General features: G+C 54.1%; 1 protein-coding gene across 9 annotated transcripts in view; it reads right to left on the bottom strand.

The window, feature by feature from the left end:
- zdhhc21 (zDHHC palmitoyltransferase 21) overlaps positions 1–25,101 on the bottom strand; it is a 248,694-nt gene that overhangs the window by 106,503 nt on the left and 117,090 nt on the right. For all 9 annotated transcript variants that reach the window (XM_072517144.1, XM_072517146.1, XM_072517138.1 and 6 more), the window contains one exon: positions 23,657–23,768. In XM_072517144.1, coding sequence (XP_072373245.1) covers positions 23,657–23,768 — 112 coding nt within the window. The remainder of the gene's footprint in view (positions 1–23,656; positions 23,769–25,101) is intronic.

The following is a 25,101-nucleotide window of genomic DNA, read 5'->3' as shown; positions in this document are numbered from 1 at the left end:
GATTGGACACAGATCCACAAGTGGAAACTGGCCAGTCTGCAGGAGAAAGTTAAAATGACATGAAGAGATGGAACACACTCCCACTCTCCTGAGCGGGGAGGGTGCAGATGATCAAGATGAATGTGCTGCCCAGGGTCCTCTTCCTGTTCAGATCTGTACCGATCTACACCCCCAAGGTCTTTTTTAACTCAGTCGACAAAATGATTATGCCGTTTGTGTGTGGGGGGCGGGTGGTGGGGGCGGAGAACCGAAGGATCCCCGAAACGGTCCTACAATGAAAAAGAAACATGTGGGGGGCCTGGTCCTCTCAAACCTACAATACTACCACAGGACAGCTGCAGCAGAAAGATGAGGGGATGGGTGAAAGAACCAGAAAGGGAATGGGTGAGGATGGAGGAGAGCTCCTGGACAGGGATGGCCCTCTAAGTCCTTGCCACAACAGCACTCCCATCCCCGCCAGCTAAGCACTCAACAAGCCCAATAGTGGTAGCCACACTCCAAACCTAAAATCAAACGAAACAGCACTTCGGCCAAACCAAAATGTCCACTATGGCCCTAATCTGTGGCAACCACAGGTTCGCGCCAGCCATGTTAGACGCAACCTTTAAGAGGTGGAGACAGGACGGAGGGGACCCTGGCTGTTAGGTACTTCTATATGGAGGGCAGGCTAGCGACTTTAGAGGAACTGACAGAAAAACTGTAATTCCCTAACGGGAACGAAGTGCGACACATACAGATAAAGAACTTCCTCCACAAGGAGACGACATCATACCCAAGAACCCTGAAACATACAATGTTCGAGGAACTACTGGACATGTGCAATCTGGGAGGGTGGAACTGTATGTACTAGAAAGGGCATGCTCCCCACTGGACGGGCAAGGGACAAATGGGAGGAAAAATGAGGTATTGAAATAGTGTGAGGACTCTGGAGCGAAGCACAGGACAGAGCCAACTCCACTTGCGCAAAGCTACGCCCCATACAATTAAAAGTGGTGCACAGGGCTCACCTAACCAGAACTAAATGAGCTGGTTCTTCCCAGAGGAGGACGACAAAGTGAAAGGTGGCAGAGATGTCCGACCAACCACGCCCACATGTTTAGGGCCTGCCCCAGACTTGTCGCGTTCTGGACAGCCTTCTTTGAAGCAATGTCCAAGGTTGTGGGGATGAGGGTGGAGCCATGCCCGAGAGTGGCAGTCTTCGCGGTATCAAAGCAGCCAAAACTATTTATGGGGAAGGGGAATGACGCCCTTGCCTTCCTAATCGCCCACCGAAAAATCCTGCTCAGCTGCCGATCGACAGCACCACCCAAAGCTGCAGACTGGCTAGCCTGTCGGAACTTCTCCACCTAGAGAAAATCAAATTCATCATCCAACGGTCGAAGGAGGGCATCCACAAGACATGGAAGTCATTCACCAACTTGTTCCAGGACTTGTCTGAAGTCAACAGCAAGAAGAACGAGGGGAGGGGGAGAGGGGATGGATCTCTGGGGCCAACAAGACACCAAAGAACAAGAAGAGGGAGGAAAGGAGGGGTGATGTAGGGAGCGGGGAGGTGGGGGGGGGGGGGGGAGGGAACAGCTGGAATAAATAACAGGGGGCCAAGAACAAGGACACAAAGATGGGGCCCTGTGGCAGGGAGGATGGGCCCCAAGTCAAAATGGGGGCCAAGGCCAAACCACCCGGTACAGGGACGGGTATCCCCCGGCCGGAAAGGTCCATACCAACCAGCAGACTAACAGCCATTAACAGGGCCTAGGGTCGGGCACGAGCAGATAAGACAAAATAGACCTAGGAGCCAAGGCAGCACCTAAAAAGGGGTGGGGGGGGGGATGGAGGGAGGGGCTAATCAACAGGGGGGAGAGGGAAAGGGGGGGAAGGAACTTTATCTATGTAAATACACAATAATCACCTTTTGTAAACTTCAAAATTCGAATAAAATTTTTCAAAAGAAACAAAATTTTGATCTTGGAACAAATTCAATGACTAAGCCACCACAGGCCTCTGGGTAGAGAGTTCCAAAGATTTACATCCCTCTGAGTAAAGGAAATTCTTCCTCATCCCAATCCTAAAGGGTCTGCCCCTTATTCGGAGACTGTGTCCCTTGGTTCCAACATAAAATAATGACCATCAGAATAATTCCATATAGATTTCATTAAAAGGCATGGGGTGTACCTCCTAACAGAAGTATACTATAGTCTGTCAAATACAGCAAAGTTAATTACAGAAAGAAATATGTAGGAAAGTACCAGGCATAGAATAATCAGGGGAATTTCACCTTCTTCCAAATAAACTGGCCAGAAAAAGGAGTGAAACAACAAATATTGAGATCAAACACAAAGCACAAAAAGTAATGTTTAGAAATAGCCTTAGAGGATCACAAAGCAAAGCTGCATCACTGTGCAATTTGCATTAATTAATCTGATGCTATCAATTCCTTGCCTGCCCAGCCCCATCACTGCTGATAATTTCAAAGCCTTGATAAGGACTCCACACAACAGATGAGAGAGATTTAAATATGGCAGAAGTATGCCCAAAACCGCTTCTTAGTAGTTGCAAATAGTGAAACTTGCAAATGTTCTGTGGAGAGGAGACAGATCATTCATTGCAATATTTAAATAGGGCAGCCTGATTACACACAATGCAATTGGGAGCTTAATTTAAAATGTGCTCTTGCTGTATGGGTCCTCCATGGAACTCAGCAGTGAAAGGGTGTGAGCTACTAGCTCCAAAATATAAATGACGTTTCCAGCACGTCTTGTGGGCCAGGAATGCTCTCCTTGGATTCTCAAGGAAACCTTCAGCCTCACCAATCACTGCCTTTCTCTCCCTGAAGCCCCAATTTGCTCCTTCTGCTGCGAAGGCCTTTTGCCGTCCAGGTAGTCTCTCCACCCTCCCCTAGGGCTGACATTCAACCCCTCCCTGGAGCATCCATGGGGGTTCTACTCTGCGCTCTCCTGTCATTGCTATTCCATCTCAGTTGCCAGCCAGCCTGTCAATTTGACCGACTGTCAGGCAGCAAACCAAAGAAGTGAATGATACTGAGTTCCTGCCATTATATTTGGCAGGATCTCTATGGCTAAACCTTACCCGGTTCTTTGTCTGCTTTGGGATTTTTCATGCACCCGCCCTCTTTGTAAATATTGGGGCACATGAACTTACCAGAGAGCCAAACCTCAAATTAATTCCTCATTTTCATTCCCCCGCACATGCGACCAGAAGGTGACAAGAATTACATGAATTGTGTGTGTTCTTTCAAAGATGTGACAATGGAGAAAATTCTGAGCAGAAAAGGTAGGAAAGTCTATCTCAACGTACAAGGCAAAGAGATCAATATGAAAGGCTGGTTTGTAGAAAAGAAGTTGCAGGAAAAGTGAGCTCCAAAACAGTCTCTGCAAAAATAATAATGTTTTTAAAGATAAATAGGACTGTGGAACATCAAAGACAAATTGTTCCACGGGTTCAGATATCTTTGGTTGATTTATGAATGTTATTTGGGTCAGTAATAAAAATAGGCATTGTAATTGCTTTTAAAGAATGAATTCGCTGGTTGTAATTGATTGAAATTGGTCTTTAATTTGTTTGCTTTTTAGTTGACTCTGACAGCCTGTATTTCAGCAAATCAGTATCTTCAAATAACTGATGGTTTGAGCTTTTGGTAGAAGTGACACATTTCCATGCAGAGCACATTTAATCTAACCTCAATTGTGCAAGGCTTCTATTACATCACTGTATATTTTAGGTTGTGTGCATTGTTCTGTGCAGATAGAAATTCTAAGCAAAACAGAGAAAATGCCAGTAACTGCATTTACAAAAAGAAGACTGGATAATTCAGTTCTGAGAAATAAGTTATATCTGAAGCATTGGGCGGGATTCTCCGGCTGCACCTGACCAGCGACCGGAAATTCCCGCCTGAGGTCATTGGACCTTTACATGGTCCACTCCCGCCCGTGGCAATCTTGTGGTGGGCAGGGCGGAAGAATCCAGCCCATTAAGTCCTAACTTGTCTCTTTTCAAATACTGAAAGGCTAACTGTTTTGCCATCATTCTTGTCTTTGTAACAATGAATAATATACAGAACTTGGGTTAGGTTTTTAAAAAACTACTCATTATGCTGTCATGAACCACACTGATGGGATCTGTGAGGGTACCCCGAACACTGGCTCCTGGGGATGCATGGTTTTATTTTTGGAATGGTGTGCAGAGTCACATGAAATCCCCGTGATAATAACCAGCCAGTTGTCATGTAACAATTATTAAAGCCAGTTTATTAAATTAAAGCAAAGACAAATACACATGAATAGGACATCAATACACTAAGACTATTAAATATGAGTCACTAAACACACACACAGTTTAAGTAGAACATACCCCTTGTTCCAAACTGTATGTATGATCCCTGAACTCCTTAAGACTTCCCCTTTCCCTAAGCAACATCCAAATTAAATAAATCTATCAATCAAACCCAGATTTTTGTTACCACACAATACATGGCTGATAATCAAGTCTGGGAAGCATCTTTTCCTGGTCCAGTGACGATATTTAGACTGCCTTTACTTTAAAAAAAATATTTTTATTCAAGCTAGGGCGTACATAAATATAAACACAGAGTAAATCAAAAACATAACAAACCTCATAATTTGACATTTTCTCCCCTTTTTCTCTGCTTAACCCCCCCCCCCCCTTCCCTACCCGCTGGCAATGAGCAGGTCCTCAAATGGGGACATGAACAGCCCAATCTCGCCCCAGAACCCCTCCTCCGAGCTCCGAAGGGAGAACCTTTTTATTTTTTAATTGTTTTATTGGAGTTTTGACATTTCATATCCTACATTACACAAGACAAAAACAAAACGTGAATCTACAAGAATTTACAGCAGCTGTAATTTTAGCTATTTTACAGAGCATATATTCTCTTCAAACGTTGGGCGGGATTCTCCGCTCCCGCGACGAAGTGCCCACGCCGTCGTGAACGCCGTCAAGGTTCACGATGGCGTGAAATGGCCCCGATCTCGACCGATTCAGGGCCCGAAAATGCGCTAGGATCGGGGTCGCGAGAAACTCGGGGTGGGGGGGGGGGCATGTCACGAAAGCTGTGTTGTGACCGCGCGACGCCCGAATGACGCGGTGCTGCGTCATAAATGGCGCGATCTGCGCACAGAAGGACCCGGAGTAGAAGAAAGAGGAAGAGATGGCTGAGCCCCGACGAGCCGCACCGAGGTTCAGGGACACGGACCTGGACACCCTGCTGGATGAGGTGGTGCACAGAAGGGACACCCTCTGCCCAAGACGTGGGCATCGCCAGCCATCCAGCGCGGTGAGGCGCGGTTGGCATCACTGTCAGTGCTGTGGGGCAGACCCCCGGACCGGGGAGCAGTGTCGAAAGCTGCATGACCTCACTCGGGCTGCCAGGGTAAGTGCCATGAGGGTGCCCCCAGGCCCCCCCGGCACGAGGGGGGGAGGTGGGGTGGGGGGGGCGTCAGGGGGGGTTGGAGGGTCGGGGGGGGGGTTGGGGCATCAGGGGGGGTGCTGGGGGGGTCAGGGCATCAGGTGGGGTGGTGGGGGTGTCAGGGGGGGTTGGGAGGATCAGGGGGGGTTGGGGCATCGGGGGGTGGTGGGGGCATCAGGGGGGGTGGTGGGGGTTCAGGGGGGGTTGGGGCATCAGGGGGGGTTGGGGGGGTCAGGGTGCACAACGATTTACCCGACCCACATGAGCCCCGGGACCCCCACTGGAGCGATGCCATGGCATGCTGTCTCCTGAACCAGCATAAATGTAGTTTATATCTGCACGCCCTGATGATACCCGCCTAATTGTGATGCTTTATCCAACCCCCCCTCCGGGACAAGACAGCTCACAACCAGCGTGAGCGTATGAGAACCGGAGGGGGTTCCCCTGTGCTGCATGTCCACGAGCAGGGGGCCCTGGACCTCGCTGGGGGATCCGCCACCCGGGAGGTCGCGACATGCCAGGTCAGAGGCACAGAAGCAAGTGAGAAAACCCTGCATGTCCTCACCCCCCACCGCAACCCGTCATCGCCCCCCTCACATTTCGCCCACTGCAGCCTCGCTCCCCTCCCCCCTCACACTCATGCCACTGCACCCTCGCTCCCCTCCCCCCTCACACTGTGCACCCACCACCACCATACACCCGGGCCACCGTGTCTAACGAACCCCGAACCTTTATGTTCCCCAGGGCCAGCCGCCGAATGTCCAGGGACGTCTCGACCAAGAGACAGCGGAACATCGCCAATGTCAAGCAGACCCAGGGACGCACACCAGAGGGTGGCAGTCGGTCGGCCAGGAGCACCATCCTCTCAGTATGGGACGCATGACCAGGACGCTCACACCACAGAGAGAGACAATACTGAGGGGCACAGGGTGGACATTCATGAAGAAGCGCACATCACGGCCACACACTCCGTGGATTCACCTGGATGTCAACACGACATGGCCCGCATGCAGCTTGCGCGGGGCCATGAGTGGGAGGAGAACAGACAAGACTTCCTAACGGACGATGACCTCGAGCTTGCGGCACTGCTGTCTCCCACACCATACACCATCACAGAGTCACTCACCTCGGTTGGGCATATAAGTGATGAGGCTCCCGGGTCACGGTCTGGTGCGCACCCCACAGCCGAGCCGGTACAGCAGGTGGAGTTTGGAGCAGCCGAGGGGGTGGACGGTCGGAGGGCAGCCCAGGCCCAGCAAACACCTGCCACCCAGACGGTTCCCGGGTTCCTGGATGTACTTGACCCACCCGGACAAACGATGCATGAGGACACCGAGGGACTGAATAACGGGATGAGGGCCATCTTCCAGGACCTGCACACGCAGCTGGAGGAGTCTATCCGCGTCCAGGAGCAGGGAGTGGTGCCGCTCATCGCAGCCACCCAGGCCGACACCGCACGGGTGGCGTCCGTGGTGGAGGCAATGGGTGAAACGGTGGGTGCCCGTGTGCAGGACTGACGGTCCAAGTGGCAGTGTTCAGCGAATCCCAACCCCACAGTGCGTGAACCGTGCGGCCACCAATGCGTCGCGTCCCCGCTGTCCGCGGCGGTGACGTCGTGCAGCCTCCTGGACGTAACCAGCACCCGGGCAGTGTCTGTGTCCTGCGCCCCTCCCCCCCACCCTGATGCACGCCATCATCCTCCTCCTCCGCATCCTCTTCCCAATCCCACTCGTTTGTGTTGGCTCCGGTGCCGTCGGGTCCTCCCTCTGACTCCTCCACCAGGGCATCTCCCCTCTGCATGGCTATGTTGTGCATCGCATAGCAGGCCACAGCCATGCGACCGACCCTGTCAGGCCGGTACTGCAGGGCCCCTCCGGATCGGTCCAGGCATCTAAAGCGCATCTTCAGCAGCCCGAAGCACCGCTCCACCACACCCCTGGTTGCTGCATGTGCCTCGTTGTATAGGCTCTCCGCGTTGGTCTGAGACCTCCGTATTGGCGTCATCAGCCATGACCTCAACGGATAGCCCTTGTCGCCCAGCAACCAGCCACTCAGCCTGGGGGGGGCATCCATCGAACATTGCGGGGATGAATGACTGTGCCAGAATGTAGGCGTCATGCACACTGCCGGGGTATTTTGCACACACGTGCATGATGTTCATGTGGGGGTCGCACACCACCTGAATGTTCATGGAGTATGCGCCCTTCCTGTTCATGAACACTTCCCTGTTGTCTGCAGGCGGGCGCATGGGGACGTGCCCACCATCGATGACACCCTGGGCCATCGGTATCCCGGCCACCTTGGCGAATCCACGTGCCCGTGCTTCCTGCTGTGCTCGGTCCTCGGGGAATTTTATGTATCTGTCCGCGATGGCGTACAAGGCGTCGGTCACAGCCCTGATGCACCTGTGGACCGATGCCTGTGATATACCGGATAGGTCCCCACTCGGCGCCTGGAAGAACCGGTCGCATAAAGGTTGAGGGCCACCATCACCTTGACGGAGACTGGTATCGCGTGTCCTCCTCCTATTCCACGTGGTGCGAGGTGCGCCACGAGGTGGCATATATGTGTGACTGTCTCCTTGCTGAAATGTAGTCTCCTCCTGCATGTGATGTCCGTTAGGGCCTCGAACGACATTCTGTCACGGTACACCACGGCCTTGCTGGACGCCTGTGGCGCCCTGGCACCACCATCAGTGGATCCTCCTGCTCCACCTGCTCCTCCTCCTGCTCCCCCCCCCCCCCCCCAAGCACTTCCTCTGCATTCCACACCGTCGGGGGGTCAATGTTCCCCCTGTACATTCGGGTCCTGAGTGTCTGTGGCCTGCGCGGCGACAACGGGCCACTCCGCGGCCATCCCCTCTGCTGCACCGGCAACCGCTGCATCTGCAGCCACTGTGGGCCGTCTGACTCTACGCTGCCGGATGGCAAACTCCAGAGCTGCGGCTACAACCACGGCAGTAAACATCGCTGTCTGGTTGGCATACATGGTGACCTGCAGGAGGGTGGTGGGGGGCAGAGAAACGACATGTTATACCAAGGTTCTTCCACACCTCGCCCGCCGGGTTGCCTGGGATCCCTGTGTGTCCCGGTGGCCTGGTCGCGCTGCAGACACGCAGCCAGCCTAACACCTGGTCACTGTCTGCACCCAACGGTCAGTTCACACCATACTCCTCACCAGTGTGCCAGTCGCCTGTGCCCATCAGCCACACGACAGCCTGCGGCCGTGTCATCACCGTCCTGCCATATCAGGGCGGCTGACATGGACGATACCATCCACACTCTCCCTCACCCCCCTCCCACCTGCACACTCTCCCTCACCCCACCCCCCACCTGCACACTCTCCCTTACCCCACCTCCCACCTGCACTCCGCTCCCTCACCCCCCTCCCACCTACACACTCTCCCTCACCCCCCTCCCACCTGCACACTCTCCCTTACCCCGCCTCCCACCTGCACTCTCCCTCACCCCACCCCCCACCTGCACACTCTCCCTTACCCCGCCACCCACCCGCACTCCGCTCCCTCACCCCCCTCCCACCTGCACTCCGCTCCCTCACACCCCTCCCACCTGCACTCCGCTCCCTCACCCCCCTCCCACCTGCACACTCTCCCTCACCCCCCCTCCCACCTGCACACTCTCCCTCACCCCCCCTCCCACCTGCACACCCTACCTCACCCCCCTCCCACCTGCACACTCTCCCTCACACCCCTCCCACCTGCACACTGTCCCTCAGCCCCCCTCCAACCTGCACTCCACTCCCTCGCCCCCCTCCCACCTGCACTCACTCCCTCACCCCCACCTGCACTCCGCTCCATCACCCCCCTCCCACCTGCAGACTCTCCCTCACCCCCCTCCCACCTGCAGACTCTCCCTCACCCCCCCTCCCACCTGCACTCCGCTCCCTCACCCCCTTCCCACCTGCACACTCTCCCGCCCCCCCCCCTCCACCTGCACACTCTCCCTCACCCCCCCTCCCACCTGCACTCCGCTCCCTCACCCCCCCTCCCACCTGCACACTCTCCCTCACCCCACTCCCACCTGCCCACTCTCCCTCACCCCCCTCCCACCTGCACTCCGCTCCCTCACCCCCTCCCACCTGCACTCTCCCTCACCCCTCCTCCCACCTTCACACTCTACCTCACCCCCTCCCACCTGCACACTCTCCCTTACCCCGCCTCCCACCTGCACTCCGCTCCCTCACCCCCCCTCCCACCTGCACACTCTCCCTCACCCCACTCCCACCTGCCCACTCTCCCTCACCCCCCTCCCACCTGCACTCCGCTCCCTCACCCCCTCCCACCTGCACTCTCCCTCACCCCTCCTCCCACCTTCACACTCTACCTCACCCCCTCCCACCTGCACACTCTCCCTTACCCCGCCTCCCACCTGCACTCCGCTCCCTCACCCCCCTCTCACCTGCACACTATCCCACACCCCCCTCCCACCTGCAGTCTGCTCCCTCAACCCCCCTCCCACCTGCACACTCTCCTGCACCCCCCCTCCCACCTGCACTCCGCTCCCTCACCCCCCCTCCCACCTGCACACACTCCTTCACCCCCTCCCACCTGCACTCCGCTCCCTCGCTCCCCTCCCACCTGCACTCCGCTCCCTCACCCCCCTTCCACCTGCACACTCTCCCTCACGCCCCCTCCCACCTGCACACTCTCACTCACCCCCCCTCCCAGCTGACCACCCTACCTCACCCCCCTTCCAACTGCACACTCTCCCTCACACCCCTCCCACCTGCACACTCTCCCTCACCCCCCCCACCTGCACTCCGCTCCCTCACCCCCCCCCACCTGCACTCCGCTCCCTCAGCCCCCCTCCAACCTGCACTCCGCTCCCTCACCCCCCTCCCACCTGCACACTCTCCCTCACCCCCCCCCACCTGCACTCCGCTCCCTCACCCCCCCCCACCTGCACTCCGCTCCCTCACCCCCCCCACCTGCACTCCGCTCCCTCAGCCCCCCTCCAACCTGCACTCCGCTCCCTCACCCCCTCCCACCTGCACACTCTCCCTCATTCCCCCCCAACTGCACTCCGCTCCCTCACCCCCTCCCACCTGCACTCCGCTCCCTCACACCCTCCCACCTGCACTCCGCTCCCTCACCCCCCCTCCCACCTGCACTCCGCTCCCTCACCCCCTCCCACCTGCACTCCGCTCCCTCACCCCCCTCCCACCTGCACACTCTCCCTCACACCCCTCCCAGCTGCACTCCGCTCCCTCACCCCCTCCCACCTGCACTCCGCTCCCTCACCCCCCTCCCACCTGCACACTCTCCCTCACCCCCTCCCACCTGCACTCCGCCCCCTCACCCCCGTCCCACCTGAAAACTCTCACTCACACCCCTCCCAGCTGCACTCCGCTCCCTCACCCCCTCCCACCTGCACACACTCCCTCACCCCCTCCCACCTGCACTCCGCTCCCTCACCCCCCTCCCACCTGCACACTCTCCCTCAGCCCCCTCCACCTGAACACTTTCCCTCACCCCCCCTCCCACCTGCACTCTCCCTCACCCCCCCTCCCACCTGCACTCTCCCTCAACCCCTCCCACCTGCACTCCGCTCCCTCACCCCCTCCCACTTGCACACTCTCCTTCACCCCCTCGCACCTGCACTCCGGTCCCTCACCCCCCTCCCACCTGCACACTCTCCCTCACCCCCTCCCACCTGCACACTCTCCCTCACCCCCCCCACCTGCACACTCTCCCCCACCCCCCCCACCTGCACTCCGCTCCCTCACCCCCCTCCCACCTGCACACTCTCCCTCACCCCCCTCCCACCTGCAGACTCTCCCTCACCCCCCTCCCACCTGCACTCCGCTCCCTCACCCCCTCCCACCTGCACACTCTCCCTCACCCCCCCTCCCACCTGCACTCCGCCCCCTCACCCCCCTCCCACCTGCAAACTCTCCCTCACCCCCCTCCCACCTGCAAACTCTCCCTCACCCCCTCCCACCTGCACACTCTCACTCACCCCCCTCCAACCTGCACTCCGCCCCCTCACCCCCCTCCCACCTGCAAACTCTCCCTCACCCCCCTCCCACCTGCACTCCGCTCCCTCACCCCCCTCCCACCTGCACACTCTCCCTCACCCCCCTCCACCTGAACACTTTCCCTCACCCCCCCTCCCACCTGCACTCTCCCTCACCCCCCCTCCCACCTGCACTCTCCCTCAACCCCTCCCACCTGCACTCCGCTCCCTCACCCCCTCCCACTTGCACACTCTCCTTCACCCCCTCGCACCTGCACTCCGGTCCCTCACCCCCCTCCCACCTGCACACTCTCCCTCACCCCCTCCCACCTGCACACTCTCCCTCACCCCCCCCACCTGCACACTCTCCCCCACCCCCCCCCACCTGCACTCCGCTCCCTCACCCCCCTCCCACCTGCACACTCTCCCTCACCCCCCTCCCACCTGCAGACTCTCCCTCACCCCCCTCCCACCTGCACTCCGCTCCCTCACCCCCTCCCACCTGCACACTCTCCCTCACCCCCCCTCCCACCTGCACTCCGCCCCCTCACCCCCCTCCCACCTGCAAACTCTCCCTCACCCCCCTCCCACCTGCAAACTCTCCCTCACCCCCTCCCACCTGCACACTCTCCCTCACCCCCCTCCAACCTGCACTCCGCCCCCTCACCCCCCTCCCACCTGCAAACTCTCCCTCACCCCCCTCCCACCTGCACTCCGCTCCCTCACCCCCCTCCCACCTGCACACTCTCCCTCACCCCCCTCCCACCTGCAGACTCTCCCTCACCCCCCCCTCCCACCTGCACTCCGCTCCCTCACCCCCCTCCCACCTGCACACTCTCCCTCACCCCCCTCCCACCTGCACTCTCCCTCACCTCCTCCCACCTGCACACTCTCCCTCAGCCCCCCTCCCATCTGCACTCCGCTCCCTCACCCCCTCCCACCTGCACACTCTCCCTCACCCCCCTCCCACCTGCACACACTCCCTCACCCCCCTCCCACCTGCACACTCTCCCTCACCCCCTCCGACCTGCACTCCGCTCCCTCACCCCCTCCCACCTGCACACTCTCCCTCACCCCCCTCCCACATGCACACTCTCCCTCACCCCCCCCCACCTGCACGCTGCTCCCTCACCCCCCTCCCACCTGCACACTCTCCCTCACCCCCCCTCCTACCTGCACTCCGCTCCCTCAGCCCCCTCCAACCTGCATACTCTCCCTCACCCCCCCTCCCACCTGCACTCCCCTCCCTCACCCCCCTCCCACCTGCACTCCCCTCCCTCACCCCCCTCCCACCTGCACACTCTCCCTCACCCCCCCTCCCACCTGCACACTCTCCCTCACCCCCTCCCACCTGCACACACTCCCTCACCCCCCCTCCCACCTGCACTCCGCTCCCTCACCCCCCTCCCACCTGCACACTCTCCCTCCCCCCCCCCACCTGCACTCCGCTCCCTCACCCCCCCTCCCATCTGCACACTCTCCCTCACCCCCCTCCCACCTGCACTCCGCTCCCTCACCCCCCTCCCATCTGCACACTCTCCCTCACCCCCCCTCACACCTGCACTCCGCTCCCTCAGCCTCCTCCCACCTGCATACTCTCCCTCCCTCAGCCCCCTCCCACCTGCATACTCTCCCTCACCCCCCCTCCCACCTGCACTCCGCTCCCTCACCCCCCCTCCCACCCCCCCCTTTGGCCGCAGCCTTCTAGGGTAAGCCGACCTGGTCTCCAGGAGCTGCGGAACAGTCCGCTCACCTCCTCCCTGCTCAGCTGGCTGACGACTTTAAATAACAGGTGTGAACGGCGACGGCGTGAACTGGAGTCACGCCGTCGGGACTTCGGCCCATCCGGGCCTGAGAATAGCAGGGGTGCCGGAGAATCGCCATTTTGGGTGTCTCGGGCGATTCTCCAGCCTGCGCCGCGCAGAACTCGACGGGGCCGTTCTCGCCGCTTGGGAGAATCACGGGAGGGCGTTTGACCGGCGTCGCGGGGAAAAATGGCGCGCCAGGCGATTCTCCCAACCGGCGCGGGAGCGGAGAATCGCGCCCGTTGTCATTCAGGGTGTCTTGGTTACGGTCATAAGGTAATCAAGCACGATACAGACAAAAGTAATTTATGAAGAAAATGCTGCTGAGCGTTTACTGGACCAGGCCGTTGCCCGCGGTATTCCCACTCATTCTTGTGGGGCTGGTAGCTGGCTGCGTTTCTCTGAGAAGGAGCTTTTATATTGGTGCATCTCTTGGAGGAAGATGAGACCGACCCTCATGCTTTTTAGGTGGGTGAAGACTCTGGATCTTTTCACCGGGTGTTTGAGTCTCCTGACATTCCAGGTCACTATCCTGCGGCGTCAGCCAAATTCATCGTGTGGATGTGCCCGTGCACTCTGGGGTTTCCCTTTGCTTGGGGGCCATCCAAGATGGCCGTTGGTACCATACATTCCACATGGATGTGCCCCTGCATTCCGGGGGTTCCCTTTGTTTGGGGTCATTCAAGATGGCCATTTTCAATGACCTTGTTCTTGCTATCGCCATGCGTGACTTGGAACCAGCGTTCTGCCCTTCTTCCCCCCCCCCCCCCACTACTCCCAGGAATCACCCCCATGTCTGTCTACCCCATTTGTTTCCCCCTGCACCTCTGTGGTCCACCCCCTCTGTCCTCTCCCCATTGTTTCCCCCCATCTTCCACCCTATCTAGATTTTCACCCTCCCCCACCCTTTGCGAGGCACTCCCTTCCCGTTGGAAACTGTGCGGTGACCCCCTCTCCCCATACTTCCCTGGGCTAATCTGTGTGATGGACCTCTCCGGAATGATTACTGCCTCCCTTGCCCATTGTGTTCCTCCCTCACCCCCCCTCCCATTTTAGCACCTTTCAGCCCTTCTCCCCTCCTTCCAGGGACTTACATCTGTTTGGAAGCGAGGCAACTTTATCCCACGCACTTGTACATTTGAGTCTGTTTGCATTGTTGCTGTTGTTCCCCAGTCCATGTTTGCGCATGGACTCGTCCGCCTCGCCCGGTGCAGTGAAATAATGTTCCTTCTCCTGGAAGGTTACACACAGCGTGGCTAGGTACAGCATTACAAATCGTACCTTACTTTTGTGTAGGGCTTTCGTGTTGGGTGTTCTGGTTCACAAACAAGCCAACAATGCTGGAAGTGGTGTAACGCTATTTTATTAACTGTTCAACTATGCTAACATACTGTAAACGTGGGTATAAGCAATACCAGCTTAACTGTGGACCCTTTCCTATCACTAGCTATGGTGAGGCACTCAGCACATGGTGAATGTCTGTGATGCAGGCTGTGAGCTCTGTGCTCCGAGCTGGCTGCTGCTAGAATGAGCGGGAACTCTCCTGTCCCCTGTCTTTATAGTGCTTGTGCTCTCACTGGTGATTGGCTGCGGTGTTATGTATGCTGGTTGGTCCTACTGCATGTCCATCAGTGTGTGTATGTGATTGCACCATAATGTACTGATGTATATTATGACAGGGCTGTCTTGGTTGTGTTAAATTCAGCCCAGCATTTGGCCAGGTCTGTCCTAACGTCCTGATACACATGGATTGTCTGTCCTTCCCACTTGCAAGACCACGTGTGTCTGTGTGTCTTGCCCAGTTCAGGATCTGTTCTGTATCTTGGAACTGGTGGAGCTTAGTGATGATGGCCTGTGGTTGTTCCCCTGTTTTTGGCTTTGGCTTCAACAACTTGGGCCCTATCTATTTCTGGGGCTTAGCAAAGTTTTCCCTTCTGACCAGCTGGCCCAACATCTGAGCCACGTACTCCGTACTGTTTTTGCCCTCGCTACCTTCCAGTTGACCCACGATGCAGAGGTTCTGGCAACGTTACCGATTCTCTTGGTCCTCCACCTTTCCCCTGAGCGTTCTCTGGGACACCACCAACCTCGTCAAATACATGAATAGGATGGGAATAGAGGGATACGGACCCAGGAAGTGTAGAAGATTTTAGTTCAGATGGGCAGCATGGTCGGCATGGGCTTGGAGGGCCGAAGGGCCTGTTCCTGTGCTGTACTTTTCTTTGTTCTTCCCCAGCTTCTCCTTGATGGGGTCAGGGCATCTGCGACCGCCACCTTCATCTCCTTTTTGATCGTATCCCTGTGTTTACAGAGCTCCTGTGTTAGAAGCTCCATCCATTGATTTATTGGTGGATAGTCCGGCGAGGGTGTCAGCGACTCAGCTCATCCAGCTATGTCCAGCTCCACCTCGCTCCACTTGCACGCTGCCTCCACTTTTCTATTCCGGCTCTTGCTTATTTTACTACCTTTCTGGGGGGGCTTTTGCGGGCTTAGTGGCCTATGTTCAGGCTACATATGCCAAAATCCAAGTTTTCAGGAGGAGAGCCATCTTTCCTCTGATTGCTCAGCACATCCCAGCCACCGGAAATCCCGAAGGGAGTATTGAATCTTTCCCAGCTTAAGGAATTCTGCAACATCCCCCAACCAAGCCAACACCCTTGGTGGCTCCACCAACCTCCACTCCAGCAGAATTCCATTCGATCAGTGTGGCAAAAGCCACGTTAGCACCCTTACCCTCCAACATCCCAGGCTATTCGAACACCCCAAAAATCATCACCAGAGGGCCCGGTGACATCTTCACCCCAACAATTTTTATTTTTAATATCTCCCTATCATGACACAGCTTAAATGTTAGAGCACTCAAATTTGTCCCTGACTGGAAACACTTCACTTATGGTCATAATATGTAGCCCAGAAAAGTGCCAAACTTCTCCAATATACCCATAATCCTATCCATACAATCCAATGGGTTTGAAATATACAGCAACAAGTCATCTGCATACAACAAGACTCTATGCTCCCCGCCTCCCCTTATAATACCCGACCACTTCGCTGATGCTGGGGTGCACGAGCCAAGGGCTCGATACCCAATGCGAACAGAAGTGGAGATAACCCTGCCTTGTACCCTGTATGGCCAGAAATCCCGGGGCTGATTGAATTAATCCTAACACTAGCTGTCGTGGCCGTATATAACAACCTTATCCATGACATAAATGTGGACCCAAACCCGAACCTCTCCAGAACGTCAAACAATTACCTCCACTCTACCCGATTGAATGGCTACTCCACATCCATAGCCACAGCTATGGACAGTGTCATACCTACATTCAATAAGTTTCCAATATTACTCGACAGCTGTCTCCCCATAACAAAACCAGTCTGATCCTCCAGCACCACCTCAGGCACATACTCCTCCAACCGCCTCGCTAATACCTCAGCCAGCACCTTCATATCTGTGGTTAATAGGGAGATGGGTCATATGACCCACATTACACCTGGTCCTTCTCCTTCTTGGGGACTAATGAGATCGACACCTGCACCAGCGTGGCTGGCAGCTCCCCCACGCCAAAGAGTCGGAAAAAGCGCCAGGAGATTTGGGGCCAATCCCGCTGCAAACGGTTTCTAAAAGTCAACCCGGAAACAATCAGGTCCCAGCGCCTCCCCTGACTGAATCAAACCAATTGCCTCAATCACCTCTTGTAGCCCTAATGGAGTCCCCAATTCCAACCCCTTCTCCCTCTAAACCTCCAGGAACACCACCCAGCAAGAAACTGCCCCACAAGGTTCAGACCTATACAGCTCCATGCAGGACTCAAATGCTTTATTAATGTGCTCTGGAATCGTCACCAACGCATCCGCATCCTCTCTCACTTGAACTCCAATGAATATATGCCCAGCCTGGTCAACCTTTCCTCATAAGACCCTAACCTTAACTGTTCATCACTGGAATCACTCCAGTGAATGTTCTTTGAATCACTTTCACTGTAAGTCTATCCCTCATTCAGTAAAAGCTAAACTCCAGTCGATTTCGGCGGGAGAATCAGCTGGTGAGTCAATTTCAGCGGGAGCATTGCGGAAGTGGCTGCTGGGAGGTAAGTCAACCTTTAAAAGCACTTGTCTTTGCAGGGGCAGGCCAGTCGATTTTGGCGTGAGAACAGCTGGTGAGTCAGTTTCAGCGGGAGCATTGCGGAAGTGGTTGCTGGGAGATAAGTCTGTCCTTTAAAAGCACTTGTCTTTGCAGGGGCAGGCCAGTCGATTTCGGCGTGAGAACAGCTGGTGAGTCAGTTTCAGCGGGAGCATTGCGGAAGTGGCTGCTGGGAGGTAAGTCAACCTTTAAAAGCACTTGTCTTTGCAGGGGCAGGCCAGTCGATTTCGGCGGGAGAATCAGCTGGTGAGTCAGTTTCAGCGGGAGCATTGCGGAAGTGGTTGCTGGGAGGTAAGTCTGTCCTTTAAAAGCACTTGTCTTTGCAGGGGCAGGCCAGTCGATTTCGGCGGGAGTGGAGCTGGCTGGTTAGTCAATTTCAGCAGGAGCTGAGAATTTTTCTTTTTTTTTTTAAATTAGTTTTTTTAGGCGGGAACAGGAAGTCGACCCGCGGACGTCTGGGAAGACCCTCACCAATAAATTCTGGTGGAGAGGAAACCCGAGACACTACACGTGTAGTGTCTCCCACCCACCCTCCTCCTCTAACCTAATAATAAAACCCATTGGTCTGAGGTAAGTACCATATTTTATTATATTATTATTATTTTTTATAAAAATTTAATTTAGTTGTTAGCCAGATCTTGGTAGAAAGTTGGAGGAATGGCAGGGAAGGGAGTGCAATGTTCCTCCTGCAGGATGTTTGAGGTGAGGGATGCAGTTAGTGTCCCTGCTGATTTTACCTGCAGGAAGTGCTGCCATCTCCAGCTCCTCCAAGACCGAGTTAGGGAACTGAAGCTGGAGTTGGAAGAACTTCGGATCATTCGGGAGGCAGAGGGGGGTCATAGATAGCAGCTTCAGGGAATTAGTTACACCAAAGATTGGAGATAGGTGGGTAACTGTAAGAGGGACTGGGAAAAAGCAGTTAGTGCAGGGATCCCCTGCGGTCTTTCCCCTGAGAAACAAGTATACCGCTTTGGATACTTGTGGGGGGGGGGGGGACTTACCAGGGGTAAGCCATGGGGTACGGGCCTCTGGCACGGAGTCTGTCCCTGTTGCTCAGAAGGGAAGGGGGGAAGAGGAGCAGAGCATTAGTAATTGGGGACTCTATAGTCAGGGGCACAGATAGGAGATTTTGTGGGAGCGTGAGAGACTCGCGTTTGGTATGTTGCCTCCCAGGTGCAAGGGTACGTGATGTCTCGGATCGTGTTTTCCGGGTCCTTAGGGGGGAGGGGGAGCAGCCCCAAGTCGTGGTCCACATTGGCACTAACGACATAGGTGGGAAAGGGGACAAGGATGTCAGGCAGGCTTTCAGGGAGCTAGGATGGAAGCTCAGAACTAGAACAAACAGAGTTGTTATCTCTGGGTTGTTGCCCGTGCCACGTGATAGTGAGATGAGGAATAGGGAGAGAGAGCATTTAAACACGTGGCTACAGGGATGGTGCAGGCGGGAGGGATTCAGATTTCTAGATAACTGGGGCTCTTTCTGGGGAAGGTGGGACCTCTACAGACAGGATGGTCTACATCTGAACCTGAGAGGCACAAATATCCTGGGGGGGAGATTTGTTAGTGCTCTTTGGGGGGGTTTAAATTAATGCAGCAGGGGCATGGGAACCTGGATTGTAGTTTTAGGGTAAGGGAGAATGAGAGTATAGAGGTCAGGAGCACAGATTTGACGTCGCAGGAGGGGGCCAGTGTTCAGGTAGGTGGTTTGAAGTGTGTCTACTTCAATGCCAGGAGTATACGAAACAAGGTAGGGGAACTGGCAGCATGGGTTGGTACCTGGGACTTCGATGTTGTGGCCATTTCGGAGACATGGATAGAGCAGGGACAGGAATGGATGTTGCAGGTTCCGGGGTTTAGGTGTTTTAGTAAGCTCAGAGAAGGAGGCATAAGAGGGGGAGGTGTGGCGCTGCTAGTCAAGAGCAGTATTACGGTGGCGGAGAGGATGCTAGATGGGGACTCTTCTTCCGAGGTAGTATGGGCTGAAGTTAGAAACAGGAAAGGAGAGGTCACCCTGTTGGGAGTTTTTTATAGGCCTCCTAATAGTTCTAGGGATGTAGAGGAAAGGATGGCGAAGATGATTCTGGATATGAGCGAAAGTAACAGGGTAGTTATTATGGGAGACTTTAACTTTCCAAATATTGACTGGAAAAGATATAGTTCGAGTACAATAGATGGGTCGTTTTTTGTACAGTGTGTGCAGGAGGGTTTCCTGAAACAATATGTTGACAGGCCAACAAGAGGCGAGGCCACGTTGGATTTGGTTTTGGGTAATGAACCAGGCCAGGTGTTGGATTTGGAGGTAGGAGAGCACTTTGGGGACAGTGACCACAATTCGGTGACGTTTACGTTAATGATGGAAAGGGATAAGTATACACCGCAGGGCAAGAGTTATAGCTGGGGGAAGGGCAATTATGATGCCATTAGACGTGACTTGGGGGGGATAAGGTGGAGAAGTAGGCTGCAAGTGTTGGGCACACTGGATAAGTGGGGCTTGTTCAAGGATCAGCTACTGCGTGTTCTTGATAAGTATGTACCGGTCAGACAGGGAGGAAGGCGTCGAGCGAGGGAACCATGGTTTACCAAGGAAGTGGAATCTCTTGTTAAGAGGAAGAAGGAGGCCAATGTGAAGATGAAGTGTGAAGTTTCGGTTGGGGCGATGGATAGTTACAAGGTAGCGAGGAAGGATCTAAAGAGAGAGCTAAGACGAGCAAGGAGGGGACATGAGAAGTATTTGGCAGGAAGGATCAAGGAAAACCCAAAAGCTTTCTATAGGTATGTCAGGAATAAGCGAATGACTAGGGAAAGAGTAGGACCAGTCAAGGACAGGGATGGGAAATTGTGTGTGGAGTCTGAAGAGATAGGCGAGATACTAAATGAATATTTTTCGTCAGTATTCACTCAGGAAAAAGATAATGTTGTGGAGGAGAATGCTGAGCCCCAGGCTAATAGAATAGATGGCATTGAGGTACGTAGGGAAGAGGTGTTGGCAATTCTGGACAGGCTTAAAATAGATAAGTCCCCGGGACCTGATGGGATTTATCCTAGGATTCTCTGGGAGGCCAGGGAAGAGATTGCTGGACCTTTGGCTTTGATTTCTATGTCATCATTGGCTACAGGAATAGTGCCAGAGGACTGGAGGACAGCAAATGTGGTCCCTTTGTTCAAAAAGGGGAGCAGAGACAACCCCGGCAACTATAGACCGGTGAGCCTCACGTCTGTAGTGGGTAAAGTCTTGGAGGGGATTATAAGAGACAAGATTTATAATCATCTAAATAGGAATAATATGATCAGGGATAGTCAGCATGGCTTTGTGAAGGGTAGGTCATGCCTCACAAACCTTATTGAGTTCTTTGAGAAGGTGACTGAACAGGTAAACGAGGGTAGAGCAGTTGATGTGGTGTATATGGATTTCAGCAAAGCGTTTGATAAGGTTCCCCACGGTAGGCTATTGCAAAAAATACGGAGGCTGGGGATTGAGGGTGATTTAGAGATGTGGATCAGAAATTGGCTAGCTGAAAGAAGACAGAGGGTAGTGGTTGATGGGAAATGTTCAGAATGGAGTACAGTCACAAGTGGAGTACCACAAGGATCTGTTCTGGGGCCGTTGCTGTTTGTCATTTTTATCAATGACCTAGAGGAAGGCGCAGAAGGGTGGGTGAGTAAATTTGCAGACGATACTAAAGTCGGTGGTGTTGTCGATAGTGTGGAAGGATGTAGCAGGTTACAGAGGGATATAGATAAGCTGCAGAGCTGGGCTGAGAGATGGCAAATGGAGTTTAATGTAGAGAAGTGTGAGGTGATTCACTTTGGAAGGAATAACAGGAATGCGGAATATTTGGCTCATGGTAAAGTTCTTGAAAGTGTGGATGAGCAGAGGGATCTAGGTGTCCATGTACATAGATCCCTGAAAGTTGCCACCCAGGTTGATAGGGTTGTGAAGAAGGCCTATGGAGTGTTGGCCTTTATTGGTAGAGGGATTGAGTTCCGGAGTCGGGAGGTCATGTTGCAGCTGTACAGAACTCTGGTACGGCCGCATTTGGAGTATTGCGTACAGTTCTGGTCACCGCATTATAGGAAGGACGTGGAGGCTTTGGAGCGGGTGCAGAGGAGATTTACCAGGATGTTGCCTGGTATGGAGGGAAAATCTTATGAGGAAAGGCTGATGGACTTGAGGTTGTTTTCGTTGGAGAGAAGAAGGTTAAGAGGAGACTTAATAGAGGCATACAAAATGATCAGGGGGTTGGATAGGGTGGACAGTGAGAGCCTTCTCCCGCGGATGGATATGGCTGGCACGAGGGGACATAACTTTAAACTGAGGGGTAATAGATATAGGACAGAGGTCAGAGGTAGGTTCTTTACGCAAAGAGTAGTGAGGCCGTGGAATGCCCTACCTGCTACAGTAGTGAACTCGCCAACATTGAGGGCATTTAAAAGTTTATTGGATAAACATATGGATGATAATGGCATAAGTGTAGGTTAGATGGCTTTTGTTTCGGTGCAACATCGTGGGCCGAAGGGCCTGTACTGCGCTGTATTGTTCTATGTTCTATGAGATAAGAGTGACTTCCTTTGACATTAAGGCAGCATTTGACTGAGTGCTGCATCAAGGAACCCCAACAAAACTAAAGTGATGGGAATCAGGGGGGAAACTTTCCACAGGCTGGAGTGAGACCTAGCTCAAAGGAATACGGCTGTGATTGTTGGAAACCAATTATCACAGTTCCAGACCATTGCTGCATGAGTTCTTCAGGCTAGTGCCCTAGGCCCAGCGATCTTCACATGCTTCATAATTCCGTTCCCTCCATATTAAGGTCAGAAGTGGGTATGTACACAAACGATTACACAACATTCAGGCCCTCTCCAACAAAAGAGAATCTAACCTTGATACTCAACTGAATTTATCACTGAATTTCCACCATCAATATGCTGGGTGTTACCATTGACCAGAAACTCAACTGGACTAGTCATATAGATAATGTTGCTGCAAGAGTTCTTCGGAGGCTAGGAACTCTGCAGCGAGTTATTCATCTCGTGACTCCCCTCAGCCTTCCCCTTTCTCGAGAAAGGGTCCCAAATTGTCCACCCTCACTGGACAGGTATAACCACTCAGTTCCAGCATCATCTTTGTCATTCTTTTACGTACCTCCTCCAGCGCTTCCTCATCCTTTTGTTATAATATGGAGATAAAGACATTTCATTCAAAGTGTGAACCACCGAAGACTCTTCAAATTTAACATTTCTTTGCCTTTCATTTCTATCTCCCTACTAATGAACCCAAGTGCTTGGTTTACTTTCTTTTTTAAACCTGTCACCTAGTTTTATTGATTTGTTTATCTGTATCCCTAGATGCTTTTCCGATTTACATTTAAATTGGGTAGAGCCGAAAAGGCGGGATTCTCCGGCCGCATCCGCCCGGCGACCGAAGAATCCCGCCCGACGTCAATGGAATTCGCAATTGTGCGCGGCTCGCCCGTGGCGTACTTGTGACGGGAGGGGCGGGAGAATCCAGCCCCATGTCTGCACAGTTAACATGGCTTGGGGTCAGAGGAATTGCATCCGATCCTTGTGTGTACTGCATCCATTTTCAAAACATGCAGGGCGGGAATCTCGGATTCTGAGGCTAAGTATTAACGCCGTCGGAAACGCCGTCGCCTTTCCCGACGGCGTCAACATGGCCTCAGGATCAGCAATTCTGGCCCCTACAGGGGGCCAGTATGGCACTGGAGCGACTCTCACCACTCCAGCTGCCAATCCCGGCGTCAACTTGGCTCCGCAGGGTCCGCGCATGCGCAGTGGCACCGGCGCCATCGCGCCCATGCACAGTGACTCCCTTCTCCATGCCGGCCCCGACGCCAAATAACGTAGAGCTTAAGGGGCCGACGTGGAAGAAAGGAGGCCCCCAGCCTGAGAGGCCGGCCTGCCGATCGGTGGGCCCCGATCGCAGGTCAGGCCACAATGTAAGTCCCCCCGGGATCGGACCCCCCTCCCCCTCCCACAGGCCATCCCCGGACCCTTCCGAATGGCGCCGATTCTCCACTCTGCGGGGAATTGGGTCCCGGCGTCGGGGCGGCATGGCGTGATTCGCGATGGCCGCGACGATTCTCCATCCCGTCCCCGGGCTGAGAGAATCCTGCCCGCAGTTTGTAGTGCACTGTATGAGGGAGGTCATGGAGGCTTGCTATACAATGAGAACATACACATCAAACCTTACACCAAGTATCAAATAGAACATATTTATATGTTATCTATATGTTTTGAATGTCAGGATTAAAATCAGAAAGCAGTTTACCATGGACAATGGTGATCCATTTTTCGAACGCAGTGTCCACATCGGCTGCAATGGTGAGATCGCTTTGGTCTCAACTTGTTGCATTTATTACATGCTTCCCAGTGTTGGCTTTCTGGAACAACAAACAGATATGAATTTTTTTTAATCCTAACGAACAACTACCATTTCCTCAAAAATTATATTTTCAAGGATCTCAAATGCTTAACCAACAGGAAAATCATTCATTCACAAACAATGACAGCTGTTATTACATTCAAACCTTCGAGAGTGACATGATACAGGATTTTTAAAAGTTGCCATCTCATGGATTGTTTGAAACAATACTTTGACACAATGTGAAAAAAACTATGGGCAGGGGTTAAATGTGCCACAGAGTACCTGCCTCACAGATGTCACATCGACCTGACATTTCAAAATGGGATCGGAGATGCATGTGCACATTTCTGACAGGAAGTACGCAACAGTCCACCTTAGTAAAGGGGTTAGTGTGAATGTACCCAATGATTGCTGGCAGCATTTAGCTTGGCGAGATCAGTGAGCAATGCCAATTTAAAGCCACTGGTGCCATTTTCAAACTCCACAATAAACACCCAACAAATCTTAACCTGACACACCTAAATATGATGTTAAACAGCATGAAGGACCCAGACCAATGACATTTCAAGAGGATCATCCAGTATTTACTTTGCTGCTGTGTCATTTCTTCTGGCCGCTGGTATCACTGCATGTTAATTTTGTTGGAAATTTTTTCGACTTGGATAAGAACTCTTACTGGTTACACTACCTGTCCTCGGAGTGCTATTTAAAATATTGTGGTGAAAGAAGTTGCTGCTGGATATGAGTATCTTCACATTCCTTTGGGAACTGAATGTGTCTGAGAGGGAGAGAGGCCATGTTGAGCAGGAGAAACTATTGGGTTCCCCGCACAACTATTGGATTCCACCGCATGAGGGTCCTGCACGTCTGTGCCCGGTACCCGGGCAGTGTACATGACTCATTCGTATTGCCGCAATCTTTCATCCCCACCATGTTCGAGAGGCGCCCCCCCCGGCTGAGGGGCTGGTTGCTGGGCGACAGGGGTTACCCGTTGCGGTCATGGCTGATGACGCCTATATGGAGGCCACGGACTGACGTGGAGAACCGCTACAACGATGCAGCGACCAGGGGTGTGACAGAGAGGTGCTTTGGGCTGCTGAAAATGTACTTCAGGTGCCTTGACCACTCTGGAGGGCCCCTCCAGTACCCTACATCATTGGACAATATCTGAAGGGGTTCTCCCCGCAGGAGAAGAAGGGATAACATGGCTCTCTGAAATAGACCATTTGCATGGAAGGTCTTCATAATGCAATTCTCTTACCTCAATGTTTATGAGGAACAATGTATTCACAAAAGAGGTAATCACCAAAAATCTCCCAACAGCTGCAGCCTCAGTTTAGGGCGAGAAG

Source organism: Scyliorhinus torazame, chromosome 9 (genome assembly GCF_047496885.1).
Source record: "Scyliorhinus torazame isolate Kashiwa2021f chromosome 9, sScyTor2.1, whole genome shotgun sequence".
Classification (NCBI taxonomy): Eukaryota; Metazoa; Chordata; class Chondrichthyes; order Carcharhiniformes; family Scyliorhinidae; genus Scyliorhinus; species Scyliorhinus torazame.
The sequence above is the reverse complement of the archived record's forward strand: the minus strand, read 5'-3'. Positions and strand labels throughout refer to the sequence as shown.